Source organism: Lolium rigidum, chromosome 1, assembly GCF_022539505.1.
Source record: "Lolium rigidum isolate FL_2022 chromosome 1, APGP_CSIRO_Lrig_0.1, whole genome shotgun sequence".
Lineage (NCBI taxonomy): Eukaryota > Viridiplantae > Streptophyta > Magnoliopsida > Poales > Poaceae > Lolium > Lolium rigidum.
Genome location: NC_061508.1, coordinates 273802703 through 273822241, shown reverse-complemented (window position 1 = coordinate 273822241; position 19539 = coordinate 273802703). Strand labels below are relative to the sequence as shown.

Below are 19539 nucleotides of genomic sequence, written 5' to 3'. Positions count from 1 at the left end.
TACTTTGACCATCTGAAAGTTGAATAAGAAGAATGCATTCTAAATTCGTGCTTGACTGGCAGCAGGCTTGATTATTCAACACAGAGGCCGCCTTCACCCCAATCAGTTTACTCCTGCAAAATTTCAACCAGGGGAGTACTAAATTCACAAGGGAAAGCACAAATTTCCACGGCAGACGTATCAAGCCAATCCACCCTTCCTTTTCCATTTTGCTGTCCCCGTCGTGCTGCTGCCTGTGTGGCCGAGCTCGTCATCCACGGGTTCGCCATTGCACTGGTCCGGCGAACTTCTGTGCTACAGCTCACCTTTGCTATTTTGTTTCGTTGAGAGGCTCAGTTGCCCTCTACAAAACCGCCCAAAAAAGCATGCCTCCTGTGGGTACCTCTTTCCTCCTTTGCAATCTTGTTTCGTTGAGATCCGCAGTCATTATCCGCCTAAAAAAGAGTCGAAGCATGCTTCCTGGGCTTCGCCCAGTTCCTCTGATCGTTGTCCTCGCCTCCCTTGTGGCATTCCCTGCTTCTTCATTAGGTGCTACAGCTCCCCAGAATGATTCTCACACCGACTTGCAAGCTCTTCATTGCCTTAAACTAAATCTCGTCAGTTCTGCTGGACTCCTAGCCTCATGGAAAAATGAGTCGCAATTCTGCAGTTGGTCCGGTGTTACCTGCAGCAAGAGACACACATCTCGTGTCGCTGCACTTGATCTCGAGTCTCTTAATCTCGATGGCCAAATACCTCCTTGCATTGCCAACCTCACTTTCCTCGCAAAAATCCACTTACCAAACAATCAACTCACTGGTCCGATTCCACTAGAAATTGGCCAACTGAGTAGGCTACAGTATCTTAACCTCAGCTCAAACTCTCTTAGTGGAGTGATCCCAGTCACTCTAGCTTCCTGCTTCCGCCTTCAAATCATTGATCTTGCAAGCAATTCCCTTCATGGTGTGATCCCCTCAAGCCTGAGCCAATGTTCAGATATCCAGCAGCTCAGCTTGGGTCACAACATGCTCAGTGGAGGCATCCCAGAAGGGCTGGGGACACTCCCCAACCTTTCTATTTTACGTCTTGCAACAAATAGCCTGACAGGTAACATTCCTGATTCGCTCGGGAGCAGCTCTTCGCTCCACTCTGTTGTTCTTGTGAACAATAGCCTCACAGGACCTATCCCGCCTCTCCTAGCCAATAGTTCATCACTTCAACTTCTGGCTGTAACAACCAATCAGCTAAACGGAGAGATTCCTCCTGCGCTGTTTAACAGTACATCACTTCAAAGGGTATTGCTAGGAGAAAACAACTTTACAGGGACTATACCTGTTTTCCCCAACATTGACTCACCCTTGCAATATCTTATCTTGCAATCGAATAATCTTTCAGGCACCATACCTTCCTCCATAGGGAACTTTTCCTTCCTCCGCTGGCTCTTGCTTGGAGATAACAATTTCCAAGGAACAATCCCGATGAGTATAGGTGAAATTCCAAACCTGGAAATACTAGACGTCACTTATAACTTTTTGTCAGGGAGTGTCCTAGCCTCTCTGTATAACATGTCAGCACTCACATACCTTGGCATGGCTACCAACAGTCTTACAGGGGAGCTTCCATATGACTTGGGCTATACTCTTCCAAGCATCCAAACTTTGAATATGCAAGATAACCAATTCCAAGGTAAAATCCCCACTTCGTTAGCCAACACAACAAATCTTCAGGAGATTAATCTTCGGAACAATGCATTCAATGGCATTATTCCGTCTTTTGGGACTTTACCCAGCCTAGTCGATCTGAATCTAGGCAAGAATCAACTTGAAGCAGGAGATTGGTCTTTCTTATCCTCATTGAAAAATTGCACACAGCTGGTGAACTTACGCTTGGATGCAAACATCCTTCAAGGAGTCTTGCCGAGTTCAATTGGAGGCCTTTCAAAGAGCATAAAGATATTGTTACTAAGATCAAATAACTTTTCAGGTACTATACCATGGGAGATAGAGAACCTGACAAGCCTCCAGCTTCTTTACATGGAAGGTAATTTGCTTACCGGAAATCTTCTTGAATCACTTGGACATCTTCCAAACTTGTTTGTCTTAAGCTTGTCCCAGAACAGATTTTCCGGACAGATCCCGCTTTCCTTTGGTAATCTGAGTCAGTTGAGTGAGCTCTATTTACAGGAAAATAATTTTAGTGGATCAATCCCAGGAGCTTTAGGAGACTGCAAAAAATTAGACACATTGAACCTCTCTTGTAATACCTTCGATGGTAGCATACCAAAGGAGCTCTTTAGTCTATCCACACTTTCCCAAGGTTTGGACTTGTCTCACAATCAACTCTCTGGACAAATACCTCTGGAGATTGGTGGCTTGATCAATCTCGGTCCACTGAGTATTTCCAATAACCAACTATCTGGACAAATACCCTCAACTCTAGGTCAATGTGTCCGCTTGGAGTCGCTTCACATGGAGGGAAACCTTCTTCATGGGAGAATCCCTCAATCTTTCGTGAATTTGCGAGGCATCATTGTGATGGATCTATCTCAAAACAACTTATCTGGTGAGATCCCTGACTTCTTGAAGTTCTTTAAGTCTATGAAGCTTCTCAATTTGTCTTTCAACAACCTCGAAGGACTAGTACCGGCAGATGGAATATTTCAAAATGAAAGCAATGTGTTTGTTCAGGGGAACAAGAATTTATGTGCCAGCACCCCGTTGCTACAGGTGCCACTTTGCAATGCAGATACATCTAAACAAAGTCATACCTCCAACATTCTGAAGATAGTAGGATCTGTTGCTCTGTTTTTGGTCCTGGTATCATGCTTTGGAATTATTATTTTGAAAAGGAGAAAGAAAATCAAACAAGCAGCTCATCCATCCTTCGAGGAGTTAAAGAAGTTCACATATGCCGATTTATTGATAGCAACAAATGGTTTCTCTGTGGCCAACTTGGTTGGTTCTGGAAAATATGGGTCCGTGTACAAAGGTATAATTGACTCCGAAGAAAATGAAGTTGCTATCAAAGTTTTCAAACTTGATCAATCTGGAGCAACAAAGAGCTTCCTTGCCGAGTGTGAGGCCTTGAGGAACACTCGTCATCGTAATCTTGTAAGGGTGATCACTGTGTGCTCAACAATAGATCATGCAGGACACGAGTTCAAAGCTCTCGTTCTTGAATATATGGTCAATGGCAGCCTGGAAAGTTGGCTCCATCCAACACCCCACGAGCATCATCTGAAAAGGCCATTGAGTTTAGCTTCAAGAATTATAATAGTGGTAGACATAGCTGCTGCTTTGCATTATCTCCATAACTATTGCATCCCTCCTATGGCCCACTGTGATCTGAAGCCTAGCAATGTCCTTCTCAATGATGTCATGGCCGCATGTGTTGGCGACCTTGGGCTGGCTAAGTTCCTGCACCCTTACACTTGTTTGGAGACTCATAGTTCTACAAGCTTAGTGGGGCCAAGAGGATCAGTTGGATACATTGCACCAGGTAACAATTTTTAAATTGTAAGATGTTTTATTTTTGCAAATGTATCATATAGTCTTCTAGATATTGATTTTTTACTTTCTTTTAAACTCTTGCAATTTTTCTGCTGTACCGCATTTATGTTAATTGATTGTCTGGATAAATTTGCATACTGCAGAGTATGGCTTTGGGAGCAAAATATCAACGGAGGCCGATGTTTACAGCTACGGAATCATAATCTTAGAATTGCTCACCGGGAAGCGCCCAACAGATGAGCTATTTAACAATGGCCTCAGCCTTTACAAGTTTGTTGAAAAATCATTTCCACAAAACATTGGAGACATTCTGGATCCTAGAATCGGTCTAAGATATGGAGACGAAGAAGCAGGGAATACGTTAAACCAAGAAAATCATCCAATGGCTGGAACAATGAACTGCATCGTCGAGCTCGTTAAGATTGGCCTCTTGTGCGCTGCGGAGACGCCCAGAGATCGTCCAGATATGCAGGATGTTTACACAGATGTCACCGCAATCAAAGAAGTATTTTCAGCACTGCAGGGCTGAGCAAAAGAACAATCATCTCTATTGCTCACATGTTTGTTTACTTTACATAAGGCCTTATTTTTTTGTGTTAGGTTGCAAATTATCTTCCATTTCACAGGTAAAACTATGTTTGCTGTGTATGTAAAGTTCAGAATAGGAACTTTCATTTCGATTTGGCTGTTTCTTTCATGCACTTATCGAAGAAGTACTTTCAAGCCCAGCTATGAACTAGCCATTTAAAAATGTTACACTTGCACAGTGGTACATCAAACAAAATTATTAGTCATGGAAGTTGGAATGCCTGTGCAAGGATATCACATTTTCAGTACAGAGTCGGAGAATAACTAACCTCGGCCACGGGGGGTGTGGAGGATGCGGCGCCCCGGCAGCAGGATTCATATCGCCAATGAGTGCGTCGGTGTGGCTCCGTGCGGCGGCCGCTTGTTTTTCTCAGCGAGCTCTGGCGGGACTGGGCTTAATCTATAAATCTCCTGGAATCACCAACCCTAGGCGCTCCCTTCTTCTGGATCCTTGCAGCAGCAGAGGAAATGAAGTAGCCATGGACCGATCTCAGGCAGCCAGATAACGAGCCGAACCTTTCCTGTGTAGGAGGACCCTCTGCTCTTCAAGCTGCCACCTCCAACGACCCCTTGGACGGGCCCCTTTTCCCCCCGCCGGCGAACGCCAGGTCGCCCCCCAAACCGCTGGTGGAAGCGCGAGAACCTCAATGCCGGCGGCGTCCCCTACCAGCCCTCAGTCGGCATGGATCAGTCTTGCATCTGGTTGATTTGTATGGCAACACGCAGTCACCGGAATGGGTCGGACATAGGCTCATCGGTTCTGTAGATTGAGGTCCGAAAAAAGTCCAAAACAAACCTTGAACTTGTAGGCAAAAGCTAAATCGAACCTCCAACTCTCAATCCCTGAAATTGGCACTCTAAATTCTCTGATCCCAGTCAACAGTTTTTGATGTGAAGGAGCTCCCAACAGAACGCATGTGTATACAGATATACATGGAGGTGTTACTTGTCACGATCAGGGGCGATACCAGGTTTGCGCTGTCGGAGCATCCAGTCATTCACAACAATCAAGAAACAAAGTTTCACATCGCTAAATCCAGCCACGATTTGTATTGAATGATTTGGGATTACGGCACGAGGAAGAATTCCTGCCCCGTGGGAAGGTGAGCTCGAGGAAGAAACTTTGTTTTTGACCTAGCGGAGGCGACTACTTCGCGACTAGGGTTTCCTTCCTCCGCCGCTGGGATCCGTTCCGTGTGGAGTCTCATCTGTCCACGTAGGGATCCCCTCTTCCCTACATCTCCCTCTCCGGGTCAGGAAGGTTTTGATCGACAGTTCTTCACCACAAGACTTGGCTGTTGCGGCTAGGGTTTCTCCTAACTTCGGAAGATGTCGGCGAATTCAGAATCGAGCGCGACACAAAAAGCAGCAAGCAGGCGGATCTAGTAGTAAACCGAGTGAGAATCTGAAGGATATGTTCCTCATGCTTGGCATCGAGGAGGATGAGGCGGATGATCTCATTTTCAAGGACGAGCCCGACGCTCCGAAAGAGGGTTTAAAGTGGCTGGTTCTAGCTAAAGTTCACACTTCCAATTTCATTAGTCCATTGACGTTTGAGCATCACATGAGAACAGCTGGGAGTCCAGCTAAAGAGATAAATGTTACTCCATTAGAGAACAATCTATTCATAATTCAATGTTTTTGCCTTGGGGATTGGCTGAAGGTGGAACATGGCGGTCCATGGTTGTTTTGTCAAAACGATGTCATTATTGAGCCTTATGATGGATTGCCTCATGTGGATTCGATAGAACTGCATTCGATCGCTGTCTGGATCCATTTGCTCGTGCGGTCAGTGTCTCTAGAGAAGGTCAAAGATAATTTTACCAAGTCAAGCATGAAAAAATCCCTAAGTTTTGTGGAGCTTGTGGCTACTTTGGACATACCCACCTTGAATCCACAGGTGAGCACGATGAGGACAAACTCAAAATGGGGTGATTGGTTAAAAGCTGGATGGTAGACTTGGAAGAGTTGAGGTGTTAATGGCAACCACGGGGGAATGCGGGGTTGGACACGACAGAGACTTTTTTAATGGTGGATGGGGTCGAGACCCCACTGGTCGTGAACCGTTTGGTCGTGGCAACGCTACTCAAACTAGTTGGCGTTAAAATTCCTTGGCGTATACGTCGATGGAAACACTTTGATCCATATAGACATTAATGTAATCAAGAAGGATTAAGTATTTACCTCCACCGCGAGGGTCCGAACATGGGTACACGTGCCGTGTACCAATATTTTCCAGGTGCTCCAATGTCGTCATTGATGACGCGTAAAGCACACGCTCGTTGGGAACCCCAAGTGGAAGGTGTGATGCGTACAGCAGCAAATTTCCCTCAGTATGAAACCAAGGTTTATCGAACCAGTAGGAGCCAAGAAGCACGTTGAAGGTTGATGGCGGCGGGATGTAGTGCGGCGCAACACCAGGGATTCCGGCGCCAACGTGGAACCTGCACAACACAACCAAAGTACTTTGCCCCAACGAAACAGTGAGGTTGTCAATCTCACCGGCTTGCCGTAACAAAGGATTAACCGTATTGTGTGGAAGATGATTGTTTGCAAGAAAACAAGTAAAGAACAAGTATTGCAGCAGATTTGTATTTCGAGTATAAAAGAATGGACCGGGGTCCACAGTTCACTAGAGGTGTCTCTCCCATAAGATAAAAGCATGTTGGGTGAACAAATTACAGTCGGGCAATTGACAAATAGAGAGGGCATAACAATGCACATACATGATATGATAAATATAGTGAGATTTAATTGGGCATTACGACAAAGTACATAGACCGCCATCCAACTGCATCTATGCCTAAAAAGTCCACCTTCGAGGTTATCATCCGAACCCCTTCCCAGTATTAAGTTGCAAAACAACGGACAATTGCATTAAGTATGGTGCGTAATGTAATCAACAACTACATCCTCGGACATAGCATCAATGTTTTATCCCTAGTGGCAACAAGACAACACAATCTTAGGGGTTTCGTCACTCCCCCGAGATATCAATGCGAGCATGAACCCACTATCGAGCATAAATACTCCCTCTTGGAGTTACTAGCATCAACTTGGCCGGAGCCTCTACTAATAACGGAGAGCATGCAAGATCATAAACAACACATAGGTAATAACTTGATAATTAACATAACATGGTATTCTCTATCCATCGGATCCCGACAAACACAACATATAGCATTACGGATAGATGATCTTGATCATGTTAGGCAGCTCACAAGATCCAACAATGAAGCACAATGAGGAGAAGACAACCATCTAGCTACCGCTATGGACCCATAGTCCAGGGGTGAACTACTCACTCATCACTCCGGAGGCGACCATGGCGGTGTAGAGTCCTCCGGGAGATGAATCCCCTCTCCGGCAAGGTGCCGGAGGCGATCTCCTGAATCCCCCGAGATGGGATTGGCGGCGGCGGCGTCTCGCAAGGTTTTCCGTATCGTGGCTCTCGATGCGGGGGTTTCGCGACGGAGGCTATTTGTAGGCGGAAGGGCAACGTGGGGGGCCACACGAGGGCCCCACACCATAGGTCGGCGCGGCCAGGGCCTGGGCCGCGCCGCCCTATGGTGGCGGCGCCTCGTGGCCCCACTTCGACTCCTCTTCGGTCTTCTGGAAGCTTCGTGGTAAAATAGGACCCTGGGCGTTGATTTCGTCCAATTCCGAGAATATTTCCTTACTAGGATTTCTGAAACCAAAAACGACAAAAAACAACAGAATCGGCTCTTCGGCATCTTGTTAATAGGTTAGTTCCAGAAAATACACGAATATGACATAAAGTGTGCATAAAACATGTAGATATCATCAATAATGTGGCATGGAACATAAGAAATTATCGATACGTTGGAGACGTATCAGCATCCCCAAGCTTAGTTCTGCTCATCCCGAGCGGGTAAAACGATAACAAAGATAATTTCGAAGTGACATGCCATCATAACCTTGATCATACTATTTGTAAACATATGTAATGAATGCAACGATCAAAACAATGGTAATGACATGAGTAAACAAATGAATCATAAAGCAAAGACTTTTCATGAATAGTACTTCAAGACAAGCATCAATAAGTCTTGCATAAGAGTTAACTCATAAAGCAATAAATCAAAGTAAAGGTATTGAAGCAACACAAAGGAAGATTAAGTTTCAGCGGTTGCTTTCAATTTATAACATGTATATCTCATGGATAATTGTCAACATAGAGTAATATAACAAGTACAATATGCAAGTATGTAGGAATCAATGCACAGTTCACACAAGTGTTTGCTTCTTGAGGTGGAAAGAGATAGGTGAACTGACTCAACATAAAGGTAAAAGAATGGTCCTTCAAAGAGGAAAGCATCGATTGCTATATTTGTGCTAGATCTTTTATTTTGAAAACATGAAACAATTTTGTCAACGGTAGTAATAAAGCATATGAGTTATGTAAATTATATCTTACAAGTTGCAAGCCTCATGCATAGTATACTAATAGTGCCCGCACCTTGTCCTAATTAGCTTGGACTACCGGATCATCGTAATGCACATGTTTTAACCAAGTGTCACAATGGGGTACCTCCATGCCGCCTGTACCAGGGTCTAAGGAGAAAGTTCGCATTGGATTTCTCGCTTTTGATCATTCTTCAACTTAGACACCCATACCGGGACAACATGAACAACAGATAATGGACTCCTCTTTAATGCATAAGCATGTAGCAACAATTATTATTCTCACATGAGATTGAGGATATGTGTCCAAAACTGAAACTTCCACCATGATTCATGGCTTTAGTTAGCGGCCCAATGTTCTTCTCTAACAATATGCATGCTCCAACCATTAAGGTGGTAGATCTCTCTTACTTCAGACAAGACGGACATGCATAGCAACTCACATGATATTCAACAAAGAATAGTTGATGGCGTCCCCGAAACATGGTTATCGCACAACAAGCAACTTAATAAGAGATAAAGTGCATAAGTACATATTCAATACCACAATAGTTTTTAAGCTATTTGTCCCATGAGCTATATATTGCAAAGGCGAATGATGGAATTTTAAAGGTAGCACTCAAGCAATTTACTTCGGAATGGCGGAGAAATACCATGTAGTAGGTAGGTATGGTGGACACAAATGGCATAGTGGTTGGCTCAAGGATTTTGGATGCATGAGAAGTATTCCCTCTCGATACAAGGTTTAGGCTAGCAAGGTTATTTGAAACAAACACAAGGATGAACGGTGCAGCAAAACTCACATAAAAGACATATTGTAAACATTATAAGACTCTACACCATCTTCTTTGTTGTTCAAAACTCAATACTAGATATTATCTAGACTCTAGAGAAACCAAATATGCAAACCAAATTAGCAAGCTCTAAGTGTTTCTTCATTAATGGGTGCAAAGTATATGATGCAAGAGCTTAAACATGAGCACAACAATTGCCAAGTATCACATTATCCAAGATATTATAGCAAATACTACATGTATCATTTTCCAATTCCAACCATATAACAATTTAATGAAGAAGAAACTTCGCCTTGAACATTATGAGTAAAGCCTAAGGACATACTTGTCCATATGCTACAGCGGAGCGTGTCTCTCTCCCATACAGTGAATGCTAGGATCCAACTTTATTCAAACAAAACAAAAAACAAAAACAAAAACAAACCGACGCTCCAAGCAAAGTGCATAAGATGTGACGGAATAAAAATATAGTTTCAGGGGAGGAACCTGATGATGTTGTCGATGAACAAGGGGATGCCTTGGGCATCCCCAAGCTTAGACGCTTGAGTCTTCTTAGAATATGCAGGGGTGAACCACCGGGGCATCCCCAAGCTTAGAGCTTTCACTCCTCTTGATCATAGTATATCATACTCCTCTCTTGATCCTTGAAAACTTCCTTCACACCAAACTTCAAGCAAACTCATTAGAGGGTTAGTGCACAATAAAAGTTTGCATGTTCAGAGGTGACACAATCATTCTTAACACTTCTGGACATTGCATAAAGCTACTGGACATTAATGGATCAAAGAAATTCATCCAACATAGCAAAAGAGGCAATGCGAAATAAAAGGCAGAATCTGTCAAAACAGAACAGTTCGTAAAGACGAATTTTAAAATGGCACCAGACTTGCTCAAATGGAAAAACTCAAAACTAATGAAAGTTGCGTACATATCTGAGGATCACTCACGTAAATTGGCATAATTTTCTGAGTTACCTACAGAGAATTAGGCCCAGATTCGTGACAGCAAAGAAATCTGTTTCTGCGCAGTAATCCAAATCTAGTATGAACCTTACTATAGAGACCTTACTTGGCACAAAAACATGATAATGAGAGGTTGCTACAGTAGTAAACAACTTCCAAGACTCAAATATAAAACAAAGTACTGTAGTAAAAACATGGGTTGTCTCCCATAAGCGCTTTTCTTTAACGCCTTTCAGCTAGGCGCGAAAAGTGTATATCAAGTATTATCAAAGGGTGGTGCATCTACAGCGGAGTTTGGAGTTTTCTCAACCAAGCATAGTATATTGGATACATAAGTTTCAGCGTCTCCCTTTTCATTAGTCTTGGGCTTGCTACTCTCATCGAACAAATTTTCAGGAACAAGCCAAGCATAGTTATTTTCTAGTGCATCATTAATAGCTAGGAGTTTACATGGTATTGGTGCTTTGATCTCCCCACCATCATTAATATTATTAGTGTACCTTATTCTATCCATGTCCATTTTTTCAAGGAGACCAACAAAATTAGTATGAGAACCAAGCATATTAAATTTAGCAAAGACCTTTCTAGCCTCTCTTGCTAGACCACCAAATTCTCTAAGAAGGGTTTCTAAAACAAAATCTTTCTTTTCCCCTTCTTCCATATCACTGAGTGTAAGAAACATGTGTTGAATTATAGGGTTGAGATTAACAAATTTAGTTTCCAACATGCGAACTAAAGCAGCGGCAGCAATTTCATAGGTAGGTGCAAGTTCTACCAAGTGTCTATCTTCAAAATCTTCAATAGTACTAACATGATTGAAAAATTCTTCTATATTATTTCTCCCAACTATAGACCCACGTCCTACCGGTATGTCTTTTGTGGTAAAATCAAAAGGAAACATGATGAATCAAGTAAAGTAAATGCAAGTAACTAATTTTTTTGTGTTTTTAATATAGAGAGCAAGACAGTAAATAAAGTAAAGCTAGCAACTAATTTTTTTGTGTTTTGTTTAAGTGCAGCAAACAAAGTAGTAAATAAAATAAAGCAAGACAAAAACAAAGTAAAGAGATTGAGAAGTGGAGACTCCCCTTGCAGCGTGTCTTGATCTCCCCGACAACGGCGCCAGAAATTTAGCTTGATGACGCGTAAAGCACACGCTCGTTGGGAACCCCAAGTGGAAGGTGTGATGCGTACAGCAGCAAGTTTCCCTCAGTATGAAACCAAGGTTTATCGAACCAGTAGGAGCCAAGAAGCACATTGAAGGTTGATGGCGGCGGGATGTAGTGCGGCGCAACACAAGGGATTTCGGCGCCAACGTGGAACCTGCACAACACAACCAAAGTACTTTGCCCCAACGAAACAGTGAGGTTGTCAATCTCACCGGCTTGCTGTAACAAAGGATTAACCGTATTGTGTGGAAGATGATTGTTTGCAAGAAAACAAGTAAAGAACAAGTATTGCAGCAGATTTGTATTTCAGTATAAAAGAATGGACCGGGGTCCACAGTTCACTAGAGGTGTCTCTCCCATAAGATAAAAGCATGTTGGGTGAACAAATTACAGTCGGGCAATTGACAAATAGAGAGGGCATAACAATGCACATACATGATATGATAAATATAGTGAGATTTAATTGGGCATTACGACAAAGTACATAGACCGCCATCCAACTGCATCTATGCCTAAAAAGTCCACCTTCAGGTTATCATCCGAACCCCTTCCAGTATTAAGTTGCAAAACAACAGACAATTGCATTAAGTATGGCGCGTAATGTAATCAACAATTACATCCTCGGACATAGCATCAATGTTTTATCCCTAGTGGCAACAGCACAACACAACCTTAGGGGTTTCTGTCACTCCCCCAGATATCAATGCAGGCATGAACCCACTATCGAGCATAAATACTCCCTCTTGGAGTTACTAGCATCAACTTGGCCGAGCCTCTACTAATAACGGAGAGCATGCAAGATCATAAACAACACATAGGTAATAACTTGATAATTAACATAACATGGTATTCTCTATCCATCGGATCCCGACAAACACAACATATAGCATTACGGATAGATGATCTTGATCATGTTAGGCAGCTCACAAGATCCAACAATGAAGCACAATGAGGAGAAGACAACCATCTAGCTACTCGCTATGGACCCATAGTCCAGGGGTGAACTACTCACTCATCACTCCGGAGGCGACCATGGCGGTGTAGAGTCCTCCGGGAGATGAATCCCCTCTCCGGCAGGGTGCCGGAGGAGATCTCCGTAATCCCCCGAGATGGGATTGGCGGCGGCGGCGTCTCGCAAGGTTTTCCGTATCGTGGCTCTCGGTACCGGGGGTTTCGCGACGGAGGCTATTTGTAGGCGGAAGGGCAACGTGGGGGGCCACACGAGGGCCCCACACCATAGGTCGGCGCGGCCGGGGCTCGGGCCGCGCCGCCCTATGGTGGCGGCGCCTCGTGGCCCCACTTCGACTCCTCTTCGGTCTTCCGGAAGCTTCGTGGTAAAATAGGACCCCGGGCGTTGATTTCGTCCAATTCCGAGAATATTTCCTTACTAGGATTTCTCGAAACCAAAAACAGCAGAAAACAACAGAATCGGCTCTTCGGCATCTTGTTAATAGGTTAGTTCCGTGAAAATGCACGAATATGACATAAAGTGTGCATAAAACATGTAGATATCATCAATAATGTGGCATGGAACATAAGAAATTATCGATACGTTGGAGACGTATCAGTCATCACATTCGTAAGCTACCCCAATAGCATCTGCTTCACTACTACCACAATAGTTTTGGGGCCCACCATGGGAAAAATGACGACATCTCGGTTTGTGTTCCGGGCGGGTTTCCTTCCACCGATCTACGATGATGACTTGATCATCATCTGAAGCTATGTCATTGTTTAGCGGCAAAGAGGTGCGCGGCTGCATCGAACAAATACGTATAATCCAGCCACCCCTCAATCACCATCTATCGTTTACGTCGGTGTCATCCATGCCGTCAGAGGAGCAGGGCACTACACCGGTGATTAGTGCAGAGCACACCATTAGGGAACCCCAAGAGAAAGGTATGATGAGCACAGTAGCAAGTTTTCCCTCAGTAAGAAGCAAGGTTTAATCGACCAGTAGGAGAGAGAAATCACTTCTGAAGGTATTGCCAGCTGACTTTTGGCAGGGCGCACTACCGGCGTCATCAAAAATGTGGAACCTGCACACAACACAACCAAAATACTTTGCCCCAACTTACAGTGAGGTTGTCAATCTCACCGTTTTTACTGAAAACAAAGAATTAACCATATAGTGTGGAAAGAGATGTTTGTTTGAAGTGGAATTAAAGAGAACAGTGCTTGCAGTAAGTAAATGGAACATGATGATTTTATCAGTCCATAGTTCGCTAGAGGTGTCTCTCCATAAAGATATATAACATGTTGAGTGAACAAATTACAGCTGGGCAATTGATAGAATAAAGACCATACATGAAAAGATGATTACTATAAGATTCATTTGGGCATTACAACATAATACGTAGACCATAATCCAACTACGTCTATGACTAGTAATCCACCTTCTGGTTAGTGTCCGCACCCCTTTCAGTATTAAGTTACAAGCAAAAGATTATCGCATTAAACAATGTGTGTAAAGTAAATAATAGAATTATCCTTAGACAAAGCATTGTTATTTTCTCCCTAGTAGCAACAGCACATCTACAATCTTAGAAGTTATTGTCACTCTTCCAGATTACTAGAGGCATGAACCCACTATCGATCATAAATACAACCTCTTGGAGTCACAAGCACATACTTGGCCATAGCATCTACTAGCAACAGAGAGCATGAAAGATCACAAATGACATATGACAAGTATATAATCAATCTCAACCATAGTATTCAATATTCATCGGATCCCAGCAAACATAACATGTAGCATTACATAAAGATGATTTTGATCATGATAGGAAGCTCACAAGATCTAAACATGAAGCATAAATTGGAGAAAACAACCATCTATCTACTGCTATGGACCCGTAGCTCAGAGATGAACTACTCACGCATCACTTCGGAGGCGGGCATGGCGATGTAGAGGTCTCCGGTGATGATCTCCCTCTCCGGCAGGATGCCGGGAAGAGTTTCAGAACCCTCCGAGCTAGGGTCGGCGATGGCGGCTGCGATGGAACTTTTCGTGGATGGAGGCTCGGGTCTTTAGGTTTTTCCCGAACATGTGAATAAATAGGCGGAAGCGCGAGGTCGGTGGGTGCTCGAGGGGCCCACACCACCACTAGGCACGACCATGGGGTGGCCCGCACCTAGGGCAGGTGTGGCCGCCTCCTTGCACATCTTCGTCTCTCCTCTGGACTCTATCTTCGTTACAGTAAAATAGGAACTTCGGATTTTATTTCGTCCAATTCCGAGAATATTTCATGTACAAATTTTCTGAAATACAAAACAGCAGAAAACAGGAAACTGGCACTCTGGCATCTTGTCAATACGTTAGTTCCGAAAAATGTATAAAAGTGCAACGAAGTGTAAACAAAACATATAGAAATTGGTGTAAAACAAGCATGGAGCATCAAAAGTTATAGATACGTTTGCAACGTATCAGCATCCTCAAGTTTAACTCCTGCTTGTCCTCAAGTAGGTAAGTGATAACAAAAATAATTTTTGAGGTGACATGAAGCCAACACAATCTTGATCAAGTTATTGTAAAAGCATTGTGAGCTGGGATCAAAGTACTCTAAACATAGGCATGATAGATATAATTCTAACAATAGAACTTAGTAACTATGTTATCACATGAAAAGTAACTCAAACAAAGAATCATGAATAATAGTGCACTGAAAGCAACTGTTTGTTTTTTAGCATAGAGAAAACATAGCAAAGTGGTACTCATCTTGTCCTTTATGAAGTAGCTAAACATAAATGCTAGGACACCTTTAAAGTTCAAAGGGTGACTAGATACAAGTAATTTAAGAACAAGCAATAATATAATCATGAACCAATCAATAATAAATTTTGGGACTATGCACATTATACTCAGAATGACAACTATGCTCTCTTAATTGGTGCATAAAGTAAGAAGCTGAATACTCAAAATAAAAGTAAAAGAAGGACCATGCGCAGAGGGAAGCAAGATTACTCATGTGCTAGAGATTTTTATTTTTAATGCAATAGAGGTGTTGAAAATATATTTTGAGAGGTATGCATGTCTATGTCAACGAATGGAATCAAATGTTCTATCATCCTTTTATGTTTAATGGCTTCAAGAGCGGCTCCCATAGAGAGAACAATAAAGTTCCTCTTCTCCTTTGTTTAAACAAGCTAGTTAATGATTTCTCAAGTAGATATTGTTAGGAGATTTAGATTATTGGTTGAGTTTATATTTAGTGGGTGGGCACCCGCGCCTGCTCTTTTGCAAAATTAAGGACTAGCACATGATGCATGCTAGTTAAAGTGTGAAGCCATAATAAACATGAAAAAGATGATAAAGCATTCAACACTTCCTCATGAGCTAAAACAAAACACAAAACAGGTAATAATTTTTGAAGGTTTAAAGGTAGCACACAAGAAATTCACTTTGGAGTGGCAGTGAAATACCACATATAGGTAGGTATGGTGGACATAATTGGAAAACTTTAGTTTTTAGGTGTTGGATGCACGAGTAGAGCTCATACTCAGGACATGTGAAATCTAGCAAAGACTGAGAGCGATCAACTAAGAGAGCAATAATGGGCATAATCATGCGTAACGACAAAACATTATTAATGAAAGCATAAAGTGATATTACAAGTTAAAAACTAAATGATCATAGAGGATTTAGGTGACTGGTTTGTAGTCATAACATGATGTAAACATGTGCCAATTTAATCCAATAAAGCATTAAAGGAGAATACCACAATATTATGCTTTTATGATGGAAACAACACATGATTCTATCAATATCACATTAAGCACTCTCAGCTATTTGAGACAAGTCATGCTACACCAATAAGTACTAAGCATATGATTAAAATAACATCCAACATGACATGTCAAAATCTATGCCACAGTCTAAACAAGCTTCCTTTTGCATCATTATAAGCATGAAACATTTTACTCGTCTCGAACACTAATCAAATTATTTGAAACAACTCTCATAGATAATAATCAATAAAGACCAGAGAGCTAAACATACCTAACTAAAAAAACTAACAAGCTTTGAACAAAATACGAGTGGAAAACCAGAGTTAAACGCAGTACTAGCAAAAGAGAACACTCGCAGAACAATAAGAGCGAAAAATAGAGTGTTCTAAATTAAAACAGAGTGTGTCATTCTTCAAAACAAATATGCTGGGATCCAACCATATGCTACAACAAAGAAAACAAAATAAAAATAAAAACAAAAAATAGAGACGCTCCAAGAACAACACATAGCATATAATTTAGCGTCTAGAAAGATGATGACCTGGTACCTTGTTGATGAAGAAGGGGATGCCTTGAGTATCCCCAAGCTTTGACGCTTGTACCTCTTGGATATTTCTTGGGGTGACATGGGCATCCCCAAGTTTGAGCTTTTGTCCATACTTCATCTCATTACATCATTCTTCTCTCCCTACACTTGAAAACTTCCTTCATACAAAACTTCACACAATTCTCATTAGCAGCATTATCGCAATCAAAATAACAAATCCACTTGGGTTTATTTCTAATATATTTCAAACATCCATTAAAATATTAGCTACTGTAGAAACTTCTTCAAAAAGCTTTTTCTCTCAAAAGAACTAAAAAAGAAAGAGATTAAGAGGCAAATGTAAATAGTGGCAGAAATCTGTCAAAACAGAACAACATGTAAAGATCAATTTTTTCGAAAATCTTCTGTTGCTCAAATCAAAAAGTGCAAAACTAACGAAAATTAGATAATAACCTGGGACATATGCTCAAACATTGGCAGCTCAAAATTACGTTCTGGCTGGGAATACTAATTTATTTGGTGAGTGCACATAATTTGTTTCAGGATAGCAACTTCCCCAAATCTTACTTTCTTCCTATTAGAGGCTATTCTTGGCACAAAAATGAAATAAAAATGATAATGAGAGATTATTACAGAGGTAATAACTTCCAAGACTGAACAAAATAAGAATTACAAAAATAAAATATGGGTTATCTCCCAAGAGTGCTTTTCTTTAACGCCTTTCAGCTAGGCGCAGAAAAAGAGTTTGCATCAAGTATTTTCAAATGAAGAAGTATCAACATCATAAATGGCAGAAGCCTTACATCTACCTCTTTTAACTTTACTCTTTTTCTTAGGGAAAGAATCAGAAGTGCCTGGTGGGGAGGTGAAAGTCATGATGCCTTTCCCCACATCTCTTTTTGCTCCCAGAAGTTTTAGCAGAGATCGTCCAAGTGTGATTTGTCCCTTTCCTGCACATTCAGTGACAAGATAATCAGTAGATACCATCCTTCTTAGGGTTCTTGTATACACTCCTTCAGCCACTCCAATGGGTAATATAACGGTATTATTGGTAAGAGATATTTCTTCTCCACCGTCAGAAAGTTCCCAAAGATTTAAAGACTCATAAATATCTTTAGGCATAAGACAAAACTCAGACATAATATCGCAACGAGCATAAAAAATTTCACCATATATATCAACTTTTACTGTAGGAAGCCAACTTGAGGGTTCATAATTTATTGAAACATGATAATAATTTTCACTGAACAGATTATAACATTCTTTTAAGCAAGTTGTACTTTCTCAAGAGTATTTAATCTAGCATAAATGCTCACAAGGGATGAATCAAAATTACTAGGTGAGCTATATGTTGCAATCAACTTTTTTATGGCATTAAAAGCTTGATCTCCATCACAATGAAGGAAATCTCCTCCTACTACAGTGTGCAAAGCATATCTATAACAAAGAACGAGACCAAAGTAATAGCTACTAAGAAGCAGTCCTAGAGTCATTTTAGGTTCAGTTTTATCATAAGAATTATTAATTCTAGACCAAGCTTCATTAAAACTCTCCTCACTCATTTATTTGAAAGTGAAGATCATTTCCTCAGGTGACACAGTAACATGACTAGACATAGAAGCAACTTAAAATAGGAACAAATTTTTTGTGTTTTTTATATAATGAAGCAAACAAGATAAAGTAAAATAAACTAAGAAAACAATAACAAAGTAAAGAGATTGGAGATGAGAGACTGCACTTGCAGAAATCCTCTTTCTCCCCGGCAACGGCGTCACAAAAGTAGCTTGATGAGTGAAGAGCACACCGTTGGGGAACCCCAAGAGGAAGGTATGATGATCACAATAGCAAATTTTCCTTCAGTAAGAAACCAAGGTTTAATCGACCAATAGGAGAAAGAAATCACTTCTAAAGGTGTTGCTAGATGAATTTTGGCAGGACCCACTACCAGCGTCAGCAACAACGTGGAACCTACACACAACACACTAAAATACTTTGCCCCAACTTACAGTGAGGTTGTCAATCTCGCCGGTTTTTGCTGAAAACAAAGGATTAACCGTATAGTGTGGAAAGAGATGTTTGTTTGCAGTGGAATTAAAGAACATAGTGCTTGCAGTAAGTAAATGGAACAAGATGCTTTTATCAGTGTAAAAGAAAGGACCGAGGTCCATAATTCACTAGAGGTGTCTCTTCATAAAGATAAATAACATGCCGGGTGAACAAATTACAGCTGGGCATTGACATAATAAAGACCATACATGACAAGATGATTACTATGAGATTCATTTGGGCATTACAACATAATACATAGACCGTAATCCAACTGCATCTATCTATACCACTATATAGTACACGAGTTTTTGAATTTGAATCTCGGTTGCACATCCTTCCCGCCAACACCCTTATAAAGTAATCTAAGTCGTAGATTTGCATGTTAGAGCTTCTGTATGCCGTTCATCTAACCAAAACTCACTTAATCTAACGGCTGTAGGGGCTTGGATTCGCCACCCTACTTTCCCGCCGGAGTCAGTAATCTGCACACTTCGGGAGCCTTCGGGAGAAGTCTACGCCAGCAAAAAGAGGGTGATTTACACAAAAATAACCCTTTGTTGCAACTATAGCACAGACTGACCCTTCGGGCAAACTATTTCACCCATCTAACCCTTTTGTGTGGCGCCCCTCCCATGGGCGCCACACATGGCAGTGTGGCGCCCGTGCCTGCGACGCCACTCTCCCAGCCGACGTGGCGCCCTCGACGCTGAGCTGGTGCGTCGATCCGACGTGGCAGCATGTGTGGCGCCCATGGGAGGGGCGCCACACTACTCTATATATATAATTTCT

General features: G+C 41.9%; 1 protein-coding gene across 1 annotated transcript; it reads left to right on the top strand.

Annotated features, from left to right (window-relative positions):
• Nucleotides 1-352: 352 nt before the first annotated feature.
• LOC124683732 (probable LRR receptor-like serine/threonine-protein kinase At3g47570) lies at nucleotides 353-4064 on the top strand. Its single transcript, XM_047218190.1, has 2 exons — nucleotides 353-3477; nucleotides 3632-4064. Exons 1-2 carry the CDS (start codon nucleotides 366-368, stop codon nucleotides 4015-4017), a joined length of 3498 nt encoding a protein of 1165 aa, XP_047074146.1. The 5' UTR covers nucleotides 353-365; the 3' UTR covers nucleotides 4018-4064.
• Nucleotides 4065-19539: the final 15475 nt, after the last annotated feature.